Below are 19748 nucleotides of genomic sequence, written 5' to 3' on the forward strand. Positions count from 1 at the left end.
TTTTTAGTCTCCTTTATTTTATTCCGTTTTAATTTATTTGATTTCTTTCCATTTAATTTCACTTGATTTGATTTTATTAATTTTTTTCCTGCCTTTTTTCTTCTTTTTTCTTTTTTTAAATTCTATTTTATTTTATTTTTGCATTATTTTCCTTTGCTTTTTTGTTTATTTGTTTGTATTTTCGCATTATTTTCCCTTGCTTTTTTTGTTTGTTTGTTTTGTGGTAGTCGGGTTTTTTTTGTTTGTTTTGTTTTTCGGGGCTTTTTTTATCCTTTTTTTTTTTTTTTTTTGCCGCCGCCGTGTGCCGGCGCGGGGCTGGCTTCTCCTTTTGAGCGTCTCCATTCCCCGGCGGAGGTTATGATGGTGCATTGTGCGGGCTGCGAGAGGCCGATTTTGGACCGCTTCCTCCTGAACGTCTTGGACAGGGCATGGCACATCAAATGCGTCCAGTGCTGCGAGTGCAAGTGCAACCTGACCGAGAAATGCTTCTCCAGGGAAGGGAAACTCTACTGCAAAAATGACTTTTTCAGGTGAGTCCTCAGCCCAGCGCAGCGGGGAGCGGAGGGCGCGGAGCTCCCGGGTGTCCCTCGGCGCTTCGGGGAGCTCGGGGGGTCCCTCCCGTGGCTCCCAGGAGCTCGCTCGGGAGCAGCCCCCGGGGAAAGCTCCGGGGTGACCCCGCTGCTGCAGCCCGAGGTGGGGGTGGCGAGGCTGTGCCCCCTCCCCATCTCCCCATCTCCCCACGAGCTTTCCCCGCCAGCCCCGGTCCCCGCTCGCCGGTGACACCGCCAGGCCTCGGTGGCCCTCGGGGGTCCCGCTGTGAGTGCCCCGAGCCCGGCCTGGCACCCCGAGCTCCCCTCCCGGCACCGCAGGCCCCGCTTCAAACCGGTGACCAAAACCTGCCCCGCACCCCCCCGGGGGCCCCGCACCTTAAACGCCCCTAATGACCGCGATAAGGTGCCGGGAGGAAATTAGGGGCCGGCGTGGCACAGGGGGGGCCGTGACTTATGGCTCCTAATGCTCGCACTACATCAACGTCAGGGCAGCAGCCAGGGGGGCACGAGTTGTGCCACGGCCCCAGGGGAAAAAGGGGGGACCCTGCGTGGGCCTGGCAGCCCCCGGGGACCCGGCAGCGACAGCGCCTGCTCCCCGTTCTGGGGCAGAATTTTTGTTTCTGTAGGGGTTTTTTTGTTTGTTTTGAGGGTTGAGTGGTTTGGTTTTATTTTTGTTTATTTTTTCTTTTTCTTGTATCATTTTCTTTTTTTGTTTGTTCGGTTGGTTTGGGGGGTTTTGTTGGAATTTTTTTGTTGTTGTTTTATTTTGCTGTGGGTTTTATGTTTTGTTCTTCTTGTTGCTTTTTTTTTTTTTTTTGGTGGGGATTTGTGTTTTGTTTTGTGGGGTTTGTGGTAGGTTTTGATTGTTTGGTTTTGTTTCTTTTTCTTTTTCTTCTCTTTTTTTTCCCCTTGGGAGATCGTTCCCAGCCGATTCGGATTCCCTGGATTTTTTTTTTTTCTTTCTTTTTCGTTTATTCATTTTTTCTTTTTTTAATCTCCTGGGGAAAAAAAAAAAAGCAAAAAGCACACCTAAATCCAGACCCGTTCTGGAAAGGAAAGGAAACCCGGAGATATACAAAGCACTCTTCCCTACCTGGAAAAATTCTCCCTGGGGAGAGCGGGACGGGCTGCGGACCGAATGCCGGGCTTGGGACGCTTTGGGGAGCGCAGCCGCCCGTTGTTCTGATCCTCTCTCCTTTTTCCCGTCTCTCTGGCCGCGATCAGCCCCGTTTTCCCAACAGGATTTTCAGGCCGGAGCCTCCATTCCCGTCCTGGAGGCATGGGCTGGAATGGAATCCTGCCCCGCGGCCGCTCTCCCCTCCCGTGTGTCCCTTCTGGGGCCCAATCCGGGCGAGGATGCTCCTGTGTGTCCCCCGCAGGTGGGGACACCCCAAACTCGCGCTTTGGGGATGAAGGCTCTCCTCATCCTCGCCCCAAAGGTGCAGTTCTCCCGCTCCCCCAGATTTTCCATGGAGAGCTGCTGGAGGATCAGGGTTCCCGCGGTGGGATTTGAGGAGGGGGCTCGCTACAGCGCACACACACAGCCCATCTTTGCCGGGGCTCCAGCTCTCGCTTTTCTCCCCCTTCCCAGGAGGTTTGGTACCAAATGCGCCGGCTGCTCCCAGGGGATCTCTCCCAGTGACCTCGTCCGGAAAGCCAGGAATAAAGTCTTTCACCTGAACTGTTTCACCTGCATGGTCTGCAACAAGCAGCTCTCCACGGGCGAGGAACTCTATATCATCGATGAAAACAAATTTGTTTGCAAAGAGGATTATTTGAACTCTCCCAGTTTGAAGGAAGGCAGCCTCAACTCAGGTACGAGCGGCTCAGCCCGCCCACCGCTCCGCCGCACCGCCGGTTCCTCCCGGCGGCTCCTCCCGGCCGGGCAGCAGGTTTGGATTTGTGGGGTGAGGGGCTGCACCCCGCGGCCAGCCCGACCCCTCGGAATTCCTGCTGGCAGGAGCAGGCAGCGCCCAGAGAGCCGGGCACAAGCCCCGAGCTGCCGGCACCTCCCGGGGGAGGCACCTCCCGGCCGGGCAGGTTTGGATTTGTGGGGTGAGGGGCTGCACCCCGCAGCCAGGTGACCCGCCGGGGGAGGGAGTGATTCGGGGTGAAAGGGTTCCGACGGGGTGAAAGCCTCCGTGACACCCGTGCATGGGACGCGGACACGCGTGGGATGAGCTCCCCGCTCCAGCCTTGGCTCCTGCCCCGCACACGGCCCCTCCGGCAGCGGGGATGCGGGGCGGGGGGAGCCAGGATCCCCCCGAGGCTGGCTCGGGAGCCCCTCACTCCCCAGAGCCCCCCTGCGAGTGTGCCCGGTCCCCCCGCGCCGTGGGCCTGATCCTTCGCCTCCTTTCACCCAGAGGCAAAGCTCCCATTTGACTTCCTTGGAAGCTGTCTCTGCGTCAGGAGAGCAGGGCCAGGCCCCCTCCTGCTGTCCCAGCCATGCCGGGCGCCCCTGCTCACCCCCTTCCGTGGGCTCTCTCTCCGTCCAGCACCCGGGGCCGGATCCTGCCACGCCAGTCAGTGGGGCCGCTGCTGTGAGCGAGGCGAGTAGAGCTTGGCCTTGGGGGGGTGCTGGCTGCAGGGTCCCCGGGGGGAACACGGTGCCTGGGGGCGGGGGGTGAGCCAGGCTCGAGCCAGTGACCGGGGACCGGTTGCATTTTTCCCAGCGGCGCATCCCGGCACGGGGGTAGAGGGGGAGCGTGGGGGGCAGCGGTGGGGCTGGGGGGTCACCCCCTCCCCAGCTCCCCCCCGCCGGCACCACACGGTGCACAGCGCTGCAGCGGGCGGCGCTTGCCCGGAGCTCCGCGCGGTGTTGGGGGGTGATGCTTTAGGGGAACCAGCGGGGCAGAGCCGTCTGCACCCCTTGCTGCTCTCCGGCACCCCCCAACCCCTCTCCTGGAAAGCAGGCGGGCCGGGTGGGCCGGGGAGGACGCAGGAGAGGGGGGTCAATCTCGCCCCTAAGTCATCCACCCCCCCTTTCCTCTCTGGGTCTCCTTTACAGTGTCCTCATGTACAGACAGGAGTTTGTCCCCGGATCTCCAGGACCCCATGCAGGACGACACCAAGGAAACGGACAACTCGACCTCCTCGGACAAGGAGACCACCAACAACGAGAACGAGGAGCAGAACTCGGGCACCAAGCGGAGGGGGCCCCGCACCACCATTAAAGCCAAGCAGCTGGAGACCCTCAAAGCCGCCTTCGCCGCCACCCCCAAACCCACCCGCCACATCCGGGAGCAGCTGGCCCAGGAGACCGGCCTCAACATGAGAGTCATCCAGGTAGGACAGCCCCAGCGCACCGGCAGGGAGGAGAAGGGATCCCGACAGGAGCTCAGACAGTTCAAGGCTGAGAGAGTCTCCCCCGGGTGCCGGGAAGGGGTTGGGACACCCCTCAAGGAACGGGAACGAGCTCCATTTGTCCCCTCAGGCCCAGCCCTGCAGCCACCCCACGCTCTCGTGGGTGAGCGGGGATCCCGCAGCCCATGGGAAAGGATGAAATCCATTCCCAAAACCTGAGGCAGCCCGGTTTTTTGTGCCGGGCCGAGCAGGATCCCCGGCGTGCCCGGAGATGGATGCTCCAGCCTTGCGGAAGCGAGGAGCATCCATCGCGCTCTGCAGGCAGCCGGGGCTTCCTCACCGCGCTGCCCCCGTGAAGAAAATCCCTGCGGAAATGGAGGGATTAATGGGCTTTAATAGAGGCATTAATAGGGGAGGACTCTCCGGCTTTGCCGGGAGCGGAGCTGCGATTCCCGGCTCCTGGCAGAAGGGAGCACAAGTCCCGCAGGAGAATGCTGTGCTCGTACCCCTGAGCTGCCCCATCCCTGGGGAGTGACACAGTCATCCAGACGCCCCACCAGGCTGCTGAGGCAATGCCCGTGGAGAGGCATCTCCCGTTTCATTCCCATCCTCACCGCCGGCTGTTCTGACTCCCTGCCTGCTTCCCCAGGTGCTCACCCCCTGCTCCCCGCTTTCTGCTTGCTTCTGCCATGATCCAGAGTCCTACCCCCTTTTTCCTTCCCACGTTTCCTCCCTTCTTTCCCCTATCCATAGGGGAAATTTCAGCCTCCTGCATTTTCCAGCTGCAGAGACAGAGAGGCTGAGGATGTGCGTGAGGGGATGCTGCTGGGGGAAGGAGGGACAGGATTTTAAATAACCTGGTTATTTGAGGGGTGCGGTGTCCCCACGTAATTTCTGAGCAGCAGCAGCAGGAAGGGAGGGGGGGGTCGGTGCCGGTAAAAAAACCCACCCAGATATCGGAAAACCCGTGCGGGTGCGAGATTTCCCCGGGCACTTTGCGGGGCTGGGATGTCGCTGACCCCGAGGGGTCCCTGCTGGCCCATCCGCGGTGGGCACTGACACCAGCCCGGCCGCAGGTGTGGTTCCAGAACCGTCGGTCGAAGGAGCGGCGGATGAAGCAGCTGAGCGCGCTGGGCGCCCGCCGGCACGCGTTCTTCCGCAGCCCCCGCAGGATGCGGCCCCTCGGCGGCCGCCTGGACGAGTCCGAGATGCTCGGCTCCACGCCCTACACGTACTACGGAGGTGAGGGCGGCCGCGGGGTCCCTGCCCTGTCCCTTCCCTTCTCCTTTGTTCCGTTCTCCGCGGTTTTCCCCCTTCCCCCCGCCCGTGCACACACGCGTGCCCGCAGCCAGCTCCACGCACCCCCACGGCATTGCGGGGCCCCTCTCCCGCGAACAAAGCCCCAGCTGCGGGGCTTTTGTCCCCCTTTCAGGCCGCATTTGTTCCAATTACCTCCCGGGCCCGCAGCATATGGAAGGTCAGTGCGGGCCGCTCGCCCCCCTCGGCCCCGACGGGACGGGATGGGCGCAGCGGGGCGGCCCCGCGCCGGGCCTGTCCCCCAGCTCCCCCTGAGCCCCCCCAAAGCTGCATTTCCAAATGCAGGGGCTTTCCATGCACCCCTTGTTGCCCTGCAGTTAGTTCCTACATCCCTTCCTAGCTAATCAAACACGTATATGAATTCCACATTATATATATATATACATGGTATTTTTCCTATAATATATAATTTCTCCAATGTACATATATATTCTCCCAAAAGATACATTTTTCCCGTTTGACATTTATTTTTGCCCGTTTCATTTACATCTATCTTGTCCCCATTCCCTTTCTATGTACATATATATAAATAGGTGTATGTTATTTTTCCCCCCATTAATCAAGTACTAAACCGAGCCCGTTTCCCTGCCACCTCACCTCTCCCAGCCCGGATTCCTCGCCCTCCCTCACTCCGGGCTGGGCAAAGAGCGGGTGATGGGCAGTGCAGCTCTTAGGACGGGCTCATTTCTCTCAGGTTGGGCTCAAATCCCACCCGCCCTTTGGGAGGTGTTGGCGGGGACAGCGCAGGGCTGGTTTGCGGTGCAGCGAGATTTCGGGAGGGTTTGAACCCCTGGAGACCAGATCCATCCTTTTTCCTCCCCTCCCCACAGATTACCAAGGTGACTACTACGGGCCGGGAGGCAACTATGACTTTTTCCCCCACGGGCCGCCCTCCCAAGCCCAGTCCCCGGCCGACTCCAGCTACCTTCAGAACTCAGGACCCGGCTCCACACCCCTGGGACCCTTGGAGCCCCCCCTAAGCGGACACCACTCCTCAGAAAACCAAAGGTACACGGATATGATCTCGCACCCCGACACCCCCAGCCCCGAGCCGGGGATGACCGGCTCTCTGCACCCCATTCCGGGGGAGGTCTTCAGCGGGGGGCCCAGCCCTCCCTTCTCCATGTCCAGCAATAGCGGCTACAGCGGCGCTCTGTCGCACCCCAACCCGGAGCTCAGCGAGGCGGCGGTCTGGTAGGCCCGGCCTGGGCACGCGTGTGCGTGTGTGCAGGGGGAAACGAGCCCCCCCTGGTCCCCCCAGCCCACGCGTGTCCCCCCGAGCCCCACAGCAGGGCGGAGCGAGCCCCCCCAGCCCGATGCCAAAACTCATCCCGGCATCCGCCCGTCCTCCCCATCCCCGCACGCCCCGGGACTTTGGGGCCACCCCCGCTACCTCCCCCCTCCCGGCACCTTCCCCCCGCGTTTTTGGGGGGGGCGATGAAAGGTGCCCAGCCCTGCAGACCCCGCCGGAGTCGGGACCATCGCCTCTCGGACCAAAGCTGAACTCGCCTGGACACAGGTCCCACCGCCCCGGCGGCACCGGGGGAGGGGGGCTGCGGCAGGGCTCGCCCCTGCTCGTTAGCATCCTTTTTAATTATCCCCTACCACAGGAAAGGGGGGGGAATGGGGAATAGCAGGAATAACCCCCCCGCGGCCCCTCCCTGCCCTCGTTTTTATTGTTCCCGTTTTACCCCCGAGGAGAAGGTGGGTTCGGAGCCGGATTTCGGCGGTGGGGAGGAGGGGGCTGTGCGGGGGCCAGGCCCCGGTGACCGGCTGGGATTGGGCTCCCACGTGGTGGAACAGACACCAGAAAGAGGCAGAAAAAGGAAAAACACATCAACAGCAAAATAAAACCCCAAACAAACAATAAACCCCAGAACTAAACCGACCCAACCACAAGAGCAGAAATTTCACCCGAGCCTCGACGCCGAGTCCCACCCCAACGATTCCCAGAGGCTCCGCCAATTTAAGGATGTATTATAGTTTTTGCTTCTAGTTTCTTTATTTTGTATAAAGGAGAAACAAATAAAGTATGTTTTTGTGTTTACTGATTATTTATTGTACTTTAGTCATCGGAGGCTCCGAATTTTTCTATTTTGAAGGCAGGGAGGGGATGGCACCGGGGAGGGGGGTGAGAGCATAGAGAGAGGGGGGGAATAAAAGGAAGGAGAATGGAAAAGGAAAGAAAAAAAGTTGTTTTCTGAAAGCGTCGTGGGTTTCCTGTCCCCGCTGCCTCTTGCGGAGGCTGTTAGTGTGAATGGCTCTTGTTGTTCAATGTGAATAAAAAACCTTTTAGTTACCTACTGTTCGGTCACCTGGTCCCTTTCATTTTACTTTATTTTAATTTGTTTTAACACAAGCCCGTAAGAAATGCTGGCCGGGCTCCCCCACTGTCCCCCAGCCCTGCCTGGGGTCTGGGCGAGCAACTCCCAGCGCTCCCCTGGGTGAGAGACGTGCACCTGCACAAGGTGATGCTGCTGCATCCCCCCACCCCCAGCACTCCCCATTCCCCCCGTCCCACAGCCCTCTGGCGCTGGGAAGGGCACATTCCCCAGCCCAGCCCTTTCCCCCACAGCAGACAGCACAATGCACCATTTCTTTCTGCTGGGGGGCACGCAAGACCCTCTGAGAGCAGCCCAGGGGCACCTGCAGCCCTGGCGGCAGAGCAGCCCCGAGGGGCAGCTTTGGGGGGACACCAAGCGGGGTTTCAGCTTTTGCCCCATTTTCCCTGGGCACACTGGTGGCAGGAAGGTGGGGGGGTTCCTCCCCAGCACCCCAGCTCACCCCCCTTCTCTCTCCTGCTTTCTGTCCCTTGAGATACAGAAATAAAAGGTCCCAGGCAGGCTGCAGCTCTGAACTAATATTTAAAATGCAAAATCATGGCAGAGTTTTTCGCCCCCCCTCTCCTCCCCCCTGCTCCTTGTCTTGCAGTAAAACGATATAAACAGAATAAATTACCTTCCCTTGCTGGCTTACGAGAGTCCCTCTCTCCTGACCTGAATTTTAAGTCCTGGCTCGGTTGTAGCACGGAGCACCGATGATTTATGGAAAGCCAGCCACTTCTCTGCATATTTTCTCTGTTCAGCCAAGTGGTGGAATTTATCCTTCCTATACCATTACTGGCACTAATAACAGGGTGGCCAAGGAGCCAGGCCGAGCCACCAGGGAGCCCTCAGCCAGCAGCTGGGGCCAGCACAGACACTGGTGTCCCCTCAGTCCCCAGGAAAAAGACCTCGTCCCCTTTTCACAGATGGGGAAACTGAGGCAGGAGCACAGCTGGCTGCCCCCCTAGGCTCCAGCACCTCCAGTCTGTCGGGTTTTGCAGGTAATGGGGACTTTTCAGAAGGACAGGGTGATGTGCTGGTAAGTAACCCACTCGCAGCATCGTTTTAGGGAGTGTAAAATGGTCACTCACTGGGTGAACACCGGTTGCTATTGTTATCATTATTAACATTAATAATAATTCAAAATCCAAAGGCATAGAGCTGAGGGCTGCTTTTAGGCTGCTGGGACACCTCATCTGTGAGACCTGGACAGAAGAGGTTGCAGGAGGAAGCGGGGATGATGCTCCAAGCAGGCTGGAGGCTCACAGGAGGATGGGACTCAGCAAGAACAGCCATTACAGCAGGGATGATCCCAAGCAATAATCCCGTGGCACAGAGGAGCTCTGCAGCTCCGAGCTGGGTGCAGGAGCCAAGCCCGGGGTCCCCAGTGCCCCAGAGGTCCGGGGAAGGCAGCAGCACTCAGGATTCCTGCCTGAGTCCAGCTGCAGAGTGAGCACAGGTCACCAGCTCGGGCCATGCCACCCCACAGGGGTGTCCCCAGCCACCCTGCCCCTCACACCCCTGCCAGGGACATCCAAAGCCCAATGCCCCCGGCTGGCACCCAAGTGCCCCTCATGAAGGCAAGGAGGGGAAAAGCTCCCTGTTGGGGACAGCACAGTCACGCCCATGTCACCACCAGCAATGACCCTGCTGTGGGACCGTGCTGAGGAATCACCATCGTGAGCTCCTGCCTCCCCTGACCCCACCTCGAGCAGAATCGCGGGAATAAATTCTCTTTTTAAAGCTGTTGGGCAAACATCAATGCTATTCGTTTTCTTTTTTTTTCTTTTCCCGACCTTCTTGCCTTTTATTTTTTCGGAAGGGGAAGGTCTGCAGAAGGTGGAAAGTAATCAGGTTTTGGACCTGGGATAAAAAATAGCTGGAGTAGGTTGGGCTGACTCTTTATAATTAATAGTGTGCCTCGTAATAGGATTCTCCAGCCTTCGGTGCTCCCTGGAAACACCTTTTTACATAAGATATTGCTCACGATGGAGTGGCAGAGTTTTGATTTATGGGGGTTTGGCCTCCACGAAGCACCTGGGGAGGTGTCCTGGGCGGTGGGAGGTGTCGGGTAAGGGGCTGAGGGGTTTGTGGGGGTGGGCAGCCAGGTGGGGAAAGGGCTTTGTGAGGGGATGGAGGTGAGCAGGCCCTCTCCAAAAGGGAGAAGGATGAGAGAGGGTTGGGGACAGCAAAAGGCTCCTTTCCCTGCCCAGCACAGGGCACAGGCTCAGCAGGGAAACCAGGGAGGGCTGGGGAGCAGCAGCAGGAGCAAAACCCCGCAGCACCCGAAATGGGAGGAAGGAGAGGGGAGAAATGTTGGGATACAAAAAAAACCCCAGGAGGCGCCACAGCAAAGGACTTAGAGAGAACACAGCACTAGAGTGGAAATGAGAGAGACCAGGAGAGCCTGGGGGAAAGGGAGAATGGGAAAAAGAGTGGGATGGGTGAAAAAGGGAGCTTAGGGGGTCTGGGATGGGATATATCCCCTCCACACAGGGCCTGCAGGTGTTAAACCCGGCCGGGGATCCCCGTGGATAAATCACCGTAACAAGAGCGTTGTTCTCGTCTGGCCGCAGCCAATGTGGCAGGAACGAGAGAAGATTGTATTAATTAATAATCATTACAATAATAACGCATAAAGACAGCAGCAAAGTAATTAGTCAGAGAGGGAGCGTTTGCTAATTGAGGCGGGGAGCTGCAGCCCAAACAGCCTGGGGAGGAGCAGGGGGCGGGAGGAGGCGGGAGGGTTGGAGGGATGTCCCAGGGGAAAAGTGGGGTGTGCACACCCCAGTCCCGCCCTCAGCACAGGTTGCTCCATCCCTACCTGCACCCCCGTGCCTCAGTTTCCCCACCCCTGCATCCCCGTGTGCTGGAAAAGGCTGCGTGAGGAGCGCGGCCCCGCGGCCCCAGGCTTTATTTCGGTTATTTGGGAAGGCAAGCTAGCAGAGTGTGCCAGCCGGGCTCTGTCACACGCCCTGCCACCCCCGGGGCGGCTGTCACTCCATGCCCAGCCGGCTCTTCAGGGCCCGCAGCTGGGCCATGTGGGTGTTGCTGCCCCCGCACACCACGAGCACCACGGAGTCCAGCGGGGTCCGCAGCCGCCCCTCCTGCTGCAGCCGCTGCAGCCGCCCCGAGTACAGCACGGCCAGGGGGGCCCCGCACGCCGACTCCACCAGCATCCGCTCGTCATCTGCACGGGGCAGAGCGGGGGGACATCGGGGCCACCCCCAGAGTGAGAGCTGGCCCACCAGCCCGACCGCAGCCACCCCGAGGTCCGGCCGTGTCCCCCCGCTCACCCAGGAACTGCTCCACGGCCCGCACGGCCTCCGTGTCCTCCACCACCTGCGACATCACCTGGCACTCCCGGGCACACTCCAGCGCCCGCGCCGCCACCATCTTGGCTCCCAGGCATGTGGCCACGCTGGGACAGGAGGGGACGAGGCGCTCAAGGCGAGGACAGCCCAGCGAGCCCTGCCAGCTCCCAGCACGCCTGGCTGCTCACCTGGTGATGTCGGGCAGGGTGACGAGCCGGCCGGCTTTGAGTGCCTCGTGGAAGCTGTGGGCTCCCAGGGTCTCGGCGGCGATGACGGGGACATCCTGCCAGCCCACCTGCTGCAGGCCGGCCACGACACCGGCCAGCAGCCCCCCGCCACCCACCGCCACCACGATGGCGCCTGGTTTGGCCTCCAGAGAGTCCTTCAGCTCCCGGACCAGGCTGGCGTGACCCTCCCTGCAGGTGGGGGCAGGGGGATGCAGCCTGGGGGCTCCCCGGACCAGCCTGGACTCCGAGAGTGGGGACCGGGGACAGGAACTGAGTCCTGGCTGCACTCACCACACCAAGGGGTGATCGAAGGGGTGGATGTTGACCCAGCCCTCTGTCCTAGCCAGCTCCTGGGCTCTCCTGTTGGCATCATCCCACACCTGGGTGGGGCAAGGAGGGGCTCAGCAGGGCTCCATAGAGCCCTCACAACCCCGGGATGTGTCCCTTGTCACTGGGGACTGGGGGACAGCAGAACGGGTGAGAGTTCCCAGGGTGACCCTGCCGTGATGCTGGCGTGCAGGGGATGCAGGAGGGGAACACTTCGGGATGGGGTTTGCCAAACACCAGTGAGCAGCTGAGGTCAGGCTCAGCCCCCTCTGGACCCCCCAGACCCCACGTTTGGGGTTAGGGTTGGGGGGTACCTTGCCATAGACCTCGACTGTGGCCCCCAGTTCCTCCAGTTTGCGCACGGCGGTGGGGCCGCTGCTGCTGGGGACCACCACGGTGATGGGCAGCCCCAGCTTCCGAGCCGCGTACGCTGCTGCCAGACCCGCGTTTCCTCCTGGGGAAAGAAGGGCTCAGGCAGGGCTGGACCCCCTGCCCATCCCCAGATTCCTCAGGAGCATCCCCCCAGCTCGGGATGGAGTTACCTGAGGAGCACACGAAGTGGTGGCAGCCCTTCTTGGCAGCCTGAAAGGCAGGAGAGAAAGAGGGGAGGGGACGGCTGTGTCCCCCCAGTGTGCCCCCCAAGAGGGCAGGAGCAGCCCCCTGCACACACCATGCCACACTCACATCCTGGCACAAGTGCCCGATGCCGCGGATCTTGAAGGATCCCGAGGGCTGGACGTTCTCCAGCTTCATGAAGACCTTGGTGCCCGCGACCTTGGAGAGGGACAGGCTCTCCAGGACGGGGGTAACGACGTGGAAGGGCTTCTGGCCCCTGACAGGCTGGGCTGCCATGGCCTGACAATGGAATTTCTGCCAGGGACAGGCGGTGGAGTCACCAGCTGCTCCCCACGGGTCCCCCCCGCAGCCCCGACGCCCATTCCGGGCTCGGTGCGGAGCACAGGAGGCTCTGCGGAGGGACAGGGCTGTCCCCAGTGTCCCCTCCCATCTCTAGGATGCAGCAGCACCGATGGGCTCCCCCTGGAATACCCCAGGACAGGCTGTGCCACTCCCTCCTCCATCCCGCTGGTCCCCAGGGCCGCAGTGTCCCCAGGTGCTCCGGGCACGCCCTGCCTGTACTCTGTAAGGATGGATAAATGGGGAATACCTGGTGTCCCGTGGGCCTCCCTGCGTGTCCTCAGCCACCGCCGAGCCTGCGGGACACGAGAGGCAGAGGTGACGTCCGAGGGGCCGTGCCGGTGTCCCCAGGTCCCCGGGCTCAGTCACGCAGCAGGGCAAGGGGCAGGGGTCGGACATTGCCCCGGCAGGGCTGTTTGCTCAGCCCTGGGCGGGTTTTACAGCCCGGGGCTGGACTGCAGCCCAAGGCGGCTGGCCACGGCCGGGCACGCTGCCAGGTGACCAGCGGGGACAAACACGTGTGGCCCCGCCAGCCAGATCCCTGCGGCTTGCACATGCTCGGGAGATGGGATGTGGGATCCCAGGAGATGGGAGAAGAGGAAAAGCAGCTCACAAATTGTTTTAGGGGCCCTAAAGGGTTTGCACTGGATATTATCAGCTCTGGCCAAAAACGTGAACCAGCAGATTTTAGGATTTTGCCCCTGAACGCGTGGTGTAGCCAGGGCAGCCCCAAACCCCCAGTCAAGACACTTCCCACTGCCTCCAAAGGAGCCATCACACCCCTCTGCTCACCCTGCCAAGCTCCCACCCCATGGCTGCCCTTGGATCCTCTCCAAGCTTCACATCCCAGGGGGTTCAGCCCCTCCAGCTGGAGCAGACCCCCGAGATGAGCTCCCCACCCCAGCTGGCCATGGACCCCATGGACAAAGAGCATCCCTTGGAGAGGGGCTGTCCCAAGTGACCCAGCCAGAGGCTGGCCCAGACCCAAGGTCCAGCAGCCCCAGGCAAGGCAGGCTGAGCCCCCTCCTTTCCTCTGGGACCTCTCCTTGTCACCCAGCCGTGGTGAAACCCCCAGGGTAAAAGTCCTACCTCTGCTCCGAGGGGCTGGTTCTGTCCACAGCAGGCAAGGAGGAGGAAGGTGGGGTCTGGAGGAAGGCCCAGCCCTGGCCCACGGCCCTGCAGCCACAGAACGTTCCTCTGCTGCTCTGGCCAAGCTGAAGCAGCCTGGAAACAGAGGGCACAGGGAGTCCCGAGGGGGGACACTGCACTGGAACCAACACACACCAAACAGGGTGCACTGGGAGCCCCACACTGTGCCCAGCTCTGCCCAGTGCCAGGCAGACAGCAGTGAAACCAGAATATGGAATTTCAGTCCCCTGACCCCAAACTGTGCTGTAAAACCCCCAGAGCACCACAGCTGGCAGGGGAAGAGCTCTGGAGCAGCCCTGGAGCTGGTCTTTGGTGCCAACAAAACATCCCTGCCTTCTACACCATCCTTGGGCTCCTGAGTGACCTGCACAGAGCACAGCACTGCACCTCTGCACAGAGCCACACTGCTTTTGGGACACAGGGGCCTGGAAAGGAGGGGAATGAGGAGGATTTCTCAAATGGGGTGTAAGAGGGGACAGAGCTCCCGTCCCTCTGGGGGCCTTTGGAGTAACTCCATCACCTCACAGCAGGCAGCCACTTCATGAGGGTGGGATGGTAGCAGGAGCTGGGAGAGGGGTGGAAGAAGCCTCCCCCAGCTCACAGGGATGAGTTTGGAGACCCCCTTGGGGAGGACACCGCAGCTCAGGTCAGCCCTGGGGTGCTCCAGGGTTCCTTTCCACCCCATACCCACCTCCTGGTCCCTCTTGTTTCCCTTTTGGCTCCATCCCTGCTGTGAGGAAGGCATGCCAGGCTGTCACCTGCTCACTTCCCTTGGCCAGCGTCCCTGGCTGACACTGTGGCAGCAGCTGGGATGATATTTAACAACTTTCTGTTTGTTTTTCCTCTTTTAAGGAAACAAAAAACGGGAATCAGCAGCACTGCAGCATTTCCAGCATGCCCTGTTTCACACTGCTGCTCCCACACCTAGTGAAGGTGATCTGGGAAAACTGAGGCACAGGGACCCCAAAAGCAGCCCCCCACCTTCCACAGCAGCCCAGGCACCGTGGGGACACGAGGAGACACTGCCTCTGCCATCCCTAACTCACCTGCAATCTGTCCCAGCACAGTGGGATATGGACACCCTGCCTTCCCCAGGGTACCCATCCAAGTTTTTGGGGTGCCAGTACCCCAACAGCCCAGACCTGCCCCATCCCACCCCCCCGCAGCCCCCGGAGAGCCCCAGGGGCCCCTAGCCCCGGTGGGAACCTGGCGCCTTCAAAGCGCCGCCGAGCCGCAGCTCATTAATCCCCCGGTAATGACCTCGTTATTCCTAACGAGGCAGAGCGGATCAAGGGAGCTGCCTAAGAGGATTTTGCACCGCGGGTTTTGGGGACGGGGCACACAGGTGCCAGAGGAAAGGAAGACAAAAGGCATGAGGATGGTCTGCCAGTCCTGGAGGGCGAGCAGTGGGGCTCCCCCACTCCAGCAGCAAAGAACCCTTCCCAGCCTGCACCCCAAAAGCCTCACTGGCCTCACAACTTCCCACCAGCAGAGAAGCAGATCACCCTGTTAATGGGGAGGGAGCAAGACCCCTGCATGAGCCCAACCCCAACAGAAGCCACCAGAGAACCTCAGCAGAGAGCAGAGCACAGCCACCAGCACAGAGCACTTTATTTGCCACAGCCAAACCAGCTCACTGCCCTCCTGTCTGCGCTGAGGACGAGCCCCAGCCTCCCAGGATGCTCCTTTTCTGGGAAGAGCCCCCACAAACCAGGCATCAGCACCCAGGGAAAGGTCCTGGGATTGGGACTGGAGACCCCCATGGCAGGGACGGGCCACGCTGGGCTCACCCCCTTGTGCAGCACAGCCAGGACCCTGAGAGGCACAAAGGGCAAGGGGGGTGGGTGTATTACAGAGCTGAGACCCCCACACCCAGCTGCCCCCACAGAGGGAGCCCCCACAGGACAGATGCCCACGGACGGACGGGACCAGAGCCTGCTCAGTCCCAGTGGACCTTGACTGGGGGGAAGGTCCAGAGGTCGGGGTGGCCCATGTGGAGCTGGGAGCTGCAGGGGGACGTGCTCCAGCGGAAGGGGGGCACGTCATCCCAGGCGGGGCCGCTGACTGCCACCAGCCCGAAGGCGGGTGCCATGGCCGAGGAGGTGACCTGCAGATGGGGACACAAAGCAGGGCAGCGGGTCAGCACAGCCCAGGAGCGCTGCTGGGGGGGTGTACCCCAAAGAGGAGCCCCTCCAGGGCAGCCTGGCTCGCACACCTTCATGTCGATGCCGCCGTGGCAGCGCTGGCGCAGGGCAGGGAAGGGGTAGGTGCCGTTGGCAGGGTTGAGGTCGGAGCGGGCAGAGATGGCATTCTCAGCATTCTGGGGAGGGTCACAGCCCCTGCACCGCGACAGGGGGTCCTGCAGGTAATTGTTGGACCTGCAGAAGGGCCGGGAGAGAGCCACAGTGAAGACACAGAAAAAGCCCACGGATCACAGAATGAGGCAGCCGGGTGTGGGGGTCCCCAGCACACACCGCATCAGGCGGATCATGGAGTCCAGGTCGTGCACCAGCGTCTGGTTCCGCCGGAAGATCTGGGCACGTGGGTTCTTGTCATAGGTGAACCAGTCCCCGTATTTCCTCACCAGCTCCAGGTTCCCACTGGCATTGAAGATCTCCTCGTAGTACCTGGGTGGGGGAACCCAGCAAGGTGGCACCAAGGGGGTGCAAGGTGAGGTGTCCCTCTTTCAGGGCAGGCCAGGGGGAGGGGTGGCACTCACGGCACGTTGTAGCTGGCCCAGTAGCCCTGCTGGTACAGCAGCTCTGTCTGATCAGCCACCACCACCAGGCCCCTGTGCTGGGAGGAAGAGCACAGGTCAGAGCAGAGGGGGAAAAAGCCAGAGGGGGATAGTGAGGGACTGCTGGGTGGGGGGGATCATATACTGGTACCAAATAGAAGTGCTGGGCACCCATCACCCATCAGTACCAGCATCTCCAGAGCCTTTACCACAGACACACCCTGTGACCACCCACTGGACTGGGCAGGTACCACCCTCAGGGCTTTCCCAAAGCCACAGGGATGGGAGAGAAGACAGCAGGGGCTCAGGGAGGAATGGAGCCACTCACGGGATCTGCTCCAGCACTGTCAGCACGCCCGGCGCCGGGCTCGCTCTGCCCGGTGTGAAGGCATTGTAGTCCACCACCATCCACTGGTTGTTGTACCTGGCATGGAGAGCCAGGAATGCATCCCTCTGGCAGCCTGGGCACCCTCCATCCATCCAGGACCAGTGCCCAGGTCCATCCCACCCCACTCACGTGCCGCTGTTGAAGCGCCTGAAGACCGTGGCCCACTCGGCCCCGCTGCGGGCCAGCCGGTTGGCCACGATGTTCCTCAGCCACTCCAGAACGCTGCCCCGGGGGTCCAGGTACTTCCACAGGGCCGGGTTGTTGTTCCCAATGGTGGTTTCCAGGGCGACCTGCAGGGCAGGGAGTGATGGAGAGGGCGGCAGGGCCAGGGAGAGGCCCCTGAGGAGCAGACCCACTCACCAACCCGCTGCTGAGGATGTAGAAGTCATCCACGGAGAAGATGGTGCCAGGGTAGGAGGAGAACACCTGGACACTCCCAGGGATCTGAGACTTGCCTGGAGGGGGGATGCAGAGGGATCAGCAGGGGGTTGTGAGGCGCAGCCCCCCCAGCCCAGCCCACGCACCGCCGGCCGAGGTGCGGAAGGGCAGCGTGTACTTCTTGATGATGCGCAGCATGGCCTGGTACGAGGTCCACGTGTCGTGGGCCACCAGCAGGTCCCGGTGGCCTGGCAGCAGCTTCACGAGAGCTGAGCAGGAGCCCGAGCCCAGGACACGCTGTGGGGAGGAGCGGTTCAGGGCAGACTCCAGATCCTCCAGGTCACCCCCCAACTGCAGCAGCCTGAGGGGGAAGCAAGGCATAAGATGTCAGGTGAGGGATGCCCCAGCCCTGGAGCTGAGCTGGCTCAGAGCTCTCTGCCTGTCTGTCCATCTCCACCACATCCCAGTGCAGGCACATGGGCTGGGAGCACCCTGGTAGGGAGGAAAGGGGGAGCACAGCAGTGGGGAAACTGAGGCAGGGGCTGTGGGGGGAACCCACCACCCAGCCCACGGGGTGGGGAAGAGGACAACCTGCCCTGGCTCTGTCCTGCCCCAGCAGCAGAAGACAAGTGCCCAGAAAAGGCAGGCAAATTGGACTGGCTGTTGCTGGACATGCAAGAATTGTCCCCACAGCACACCAAACCCTGTGACAACCATCCCCTACCCTCCACCACCTCTGAGAAGGAGCTCACAGGAAGCCGAAGGGTGCCAGGGTGATCCTGCCCCTGGGGAAGTCCAGGCGCCTGTTGTAGCTGTCCTCCAGCCCCTTCAGCTGCAGCAGGGCCAGGCGCACCTGGGGACAGGGGACAGAGCTGGCACCCGGCTCCTGTTAGGAGGCAGGCTGAGAAGTTTTGGGGGACATGCTCCCTCATTCCCCCAAGGGACAGGGCAGATCAGTTGGGTCTCAGTGTTGCTGCAGAGGCAGAGGGGGAAGTGTCACCGTCAGCAAGGTCATGACTCAGCACCCATGGCCAAGGGTGACAAAGCCACCTCCTGTGCACCCCAGCTGCAGCATGGGAGGCTCTGGTGAGGAGAAAGTCATGAGTCACTCCAGCAAAGAGGATGACCACATCCGTGCCATCCTGCCTGGAGCTCGGCCAGGACAGCTCACTGCCCTCTGGATTAAAGGCCCAGGAGGATGCAGGGGGGTTCCCTGGGCGGTGGTTCCCCTATCCTCACCTGGTGCCAGTACTCGGTGTCTTGTCCTTTCACCATCTGCTCCTCCATCCAGGCCAGGTTGGCCTCCAGGTAGTCCCGCAGCTTCTGGCAGTAATCGCTCTCGTACTTGAAGGGGCCGCAGTAGCCCACCATGGTGTTCATCCAGTGCATGTACATCAGCTGGGGGACAGGGCCGCGGTGTCACCGGCGGGGCCAGCCCGGGGAGCCACCACGGTGCGCACTCCTGGAGGGGTCCGCCTTACCTGCTCGGTGACAGCAGCCTCGGCGAGCCCAGCCGCGTAGGCCTGCAGGCTGTCATTGTACGAGGCGTTGGTGGTCACCTCCAGGAAGGCCCAGCTGTGGGGACACGGCACGGCGGGTCACGGACACGGCTGGGACGGGGCTCCCCACCGACGGCGCCACCCCATCCCCGCTGGGCTCCACGCGGGCCCGTCCCGTCCCGCCCGGGTCGTACCCCACGTGCGGGATGCGGTCATCGAGGCTGGCCCAGGCCACGGCGGAGGGGTGGCGGCCGGGGAGGACGCGCAGGCGCTCGGAGCCGGGCTCCAGCAGCACGGAGACATTGCGGGGCACCGGGGATGGGGCTGCGCCGGCCGGGACGGCGGAGAGCAGCGGGGAGAGCAGCGGGGACAGCAGCCCGGCCACCAGCAGCACCCGCGGGGCCGCCATGGCGGTGACACCGAGGGGCGGGGATGGGACACGCCCCCGGTGGCGCCGGCGCGTGTGGATGGCGGGGCTGGGGCGGGGCTTCACTGTGACCACGCCCCAATGTTTGTTCATTTCAATGGGGCGGGGCGATGGTGGGGCCCCCGCCCCCAGCGGCGATGCCCTGTAATGGTATGATCCTGTTTGTGGGCGGGGCGTAGGTTGGCCCCGCCCCCGGCGCGGTCCTACATTAACGTTTCTCATGGGTGGGGCTTATACGGTGGCCACGCCCCCACCCACCCTGAGGCCGTGGGGACCCCTTCGGCCCCCCCAACACCCCCTGTCCCCCCATGGTACCCCACCCCCACCGCTCATATCCACGCTCCCATCTCGCCTCTCCCAGCGCACGTTCCCGGGAGATGTGCGCAGGGTCCTGCTCCCCGTCCCATCCGTGCCCGCCCTCGGGGGACACGCGTGGAGCCCCCGCGTGAGGAGCCGCGTCCCCAGCGGGTCCCTGTGTTGGGGGCAGGGGGGACACGCAGGGCGCTGGTGCTTCCCTTGGGCCCCAGATCCCCGGCAGCCCCGGCCCTTCCGCCTCTCTCCGGGAGAAGGGCAGAATACAGCTTCGGGGAGAAACTGGCCGGGCTGGGAAATGGGTCTTTGAATCCCGTTAGGCTCCTGGGGCTCCGGCCATGGGAGCCAACCTGCACCACACAAACAGGGCACGGCGCTGGCACGGGGCGCGCCTGAGGCTGCGGTGTCCTGGAGCTGGGACACCGGTGCGGAGAGGGGCCCCGGCAGCAGCCTCGGCCCCGCCGTGGAGTGTGGGACCGCCGGCACGGGGCACTATACAGCCCCGGGGTGGGGTGTGGGACCGCCGGCATGGGGTCTGTCCAGCCCCGGTGTGGGACCACAGGCACGGGGGTCTGTACAG

General features: G+C 61.9%; 3 protein-coding genes across 5 annotated transcripts; 1 reads left to right on the forward strand and 2 right to left on the reverse strand.

The window, feature by feature from the left end:
• Nucleotides 1-245: 245 nt before the first annotated feature.
• On the forward strand, nt 246-7475 carry LHX5 (LIM homeobox 5). 3 transcript variants are annotated; one of them, XM_033076154.1, is made up of 6 exons: nt 246-530; nt 2143-2366; nt 2915-3100; nt 3559-3836; nt 4931-5096; nt 6002-7475. In XM_033076154.1, the coding sequence occupies exons 1-6, from the start codon at nt 358-360 to the stop codon at nt 6367-6369; spliced, it is 1395 nt and encodes a 464-aa protein (XP_032932045.1). In that variant the 5' UTR covers nt 246-357; the 3' UTR covers nt 6370-7475. The 3 variants fall into 3 exon arrangements, with proteins under 3 accessions (XP_032932045.1, XP_032932042.1, XP_032932044.1); XM_033076151.1 differs by having other exon boundaries at nt 267-530; nt 3047-3100; XM_033076153.1 differs by lacking the exon at nt 2915-3100 and having other exon boundaries at nt 267-530.
• Nucleotides 7476-10379: 2904 nt separating this feature from the next.
• Nucleotides 10380-13467, reverse strand: SDSL (serine dehydratase like). Its single transcript, XM_033075385.1, has 9 exons — nt 13368-13467; nt 12529-12574; nt 12048-12233; nt 11906-11945; nt 11678-11817; nt 11328-11416; nt 10998-11225; nt 10792-10916; nt 10380-10685 (listed from the first exon to the last, which is right to left on the reverse strand). The coding sequence occupies exons 3-9, from the start codon at nt 12213-12215 to the stop codon at nt 10492-10494; spliced, it is 984 nt and encodes a 327-aa protein (XP_032931276.1). The 5' UTR covers nt 12216-12233; nt 12529-12574; nt 13368-13467; the 3' UTR covers nt 10380-10491.
• A 1553-nt stretch (nt 13468-15020) lies between these two features.
• PLBD2 (phospholipase B domain containing 2) lies at nt 15021-18860 on the reverse strand. Its single transcript, XM_033075438.2, has 12 exons — nt 18624-18860; nt 18412-18505; nt 18170-18328; nt 17683-17783; nt 17077-17291; nt 16913-17007; nt 16682-16842; nt 16493-16588; nt 16147-16218; nt 15902-16054; nt 15643-15805; nt 15021-15534 (listed from the first exon to the last, which is right to left on the reverse strand). Exons 1-12 carry the CDS (start codon nt 18836-18838, stop codon nt 15367-15369), a joined length of 1692 nt encoding a protein of 563 aa, XP_032931329.1. The 5' UTR covers nt 18839-18860; the 3' UTR covers nt 15021-15366.
• Between the last annotated feature and the right edge of the window lie 888 nt (nt 18861-19748).

Source organism: Catharus ustulatus, chromosome 18 (genome assembly GCF_009819885.2).
Source record: "Catharus ustulatus isolate bCatUst1 chromosome 18, bCatUst1.pri.v2, whole genome shotgun sequence".
Classification (NCBI taxonomy): domain Eukaryota; kingdom Metazoa; phylum Chordata; class Aves; order Passeriformes; family Turdidae; genus Catharus; species Catharus ustulatus.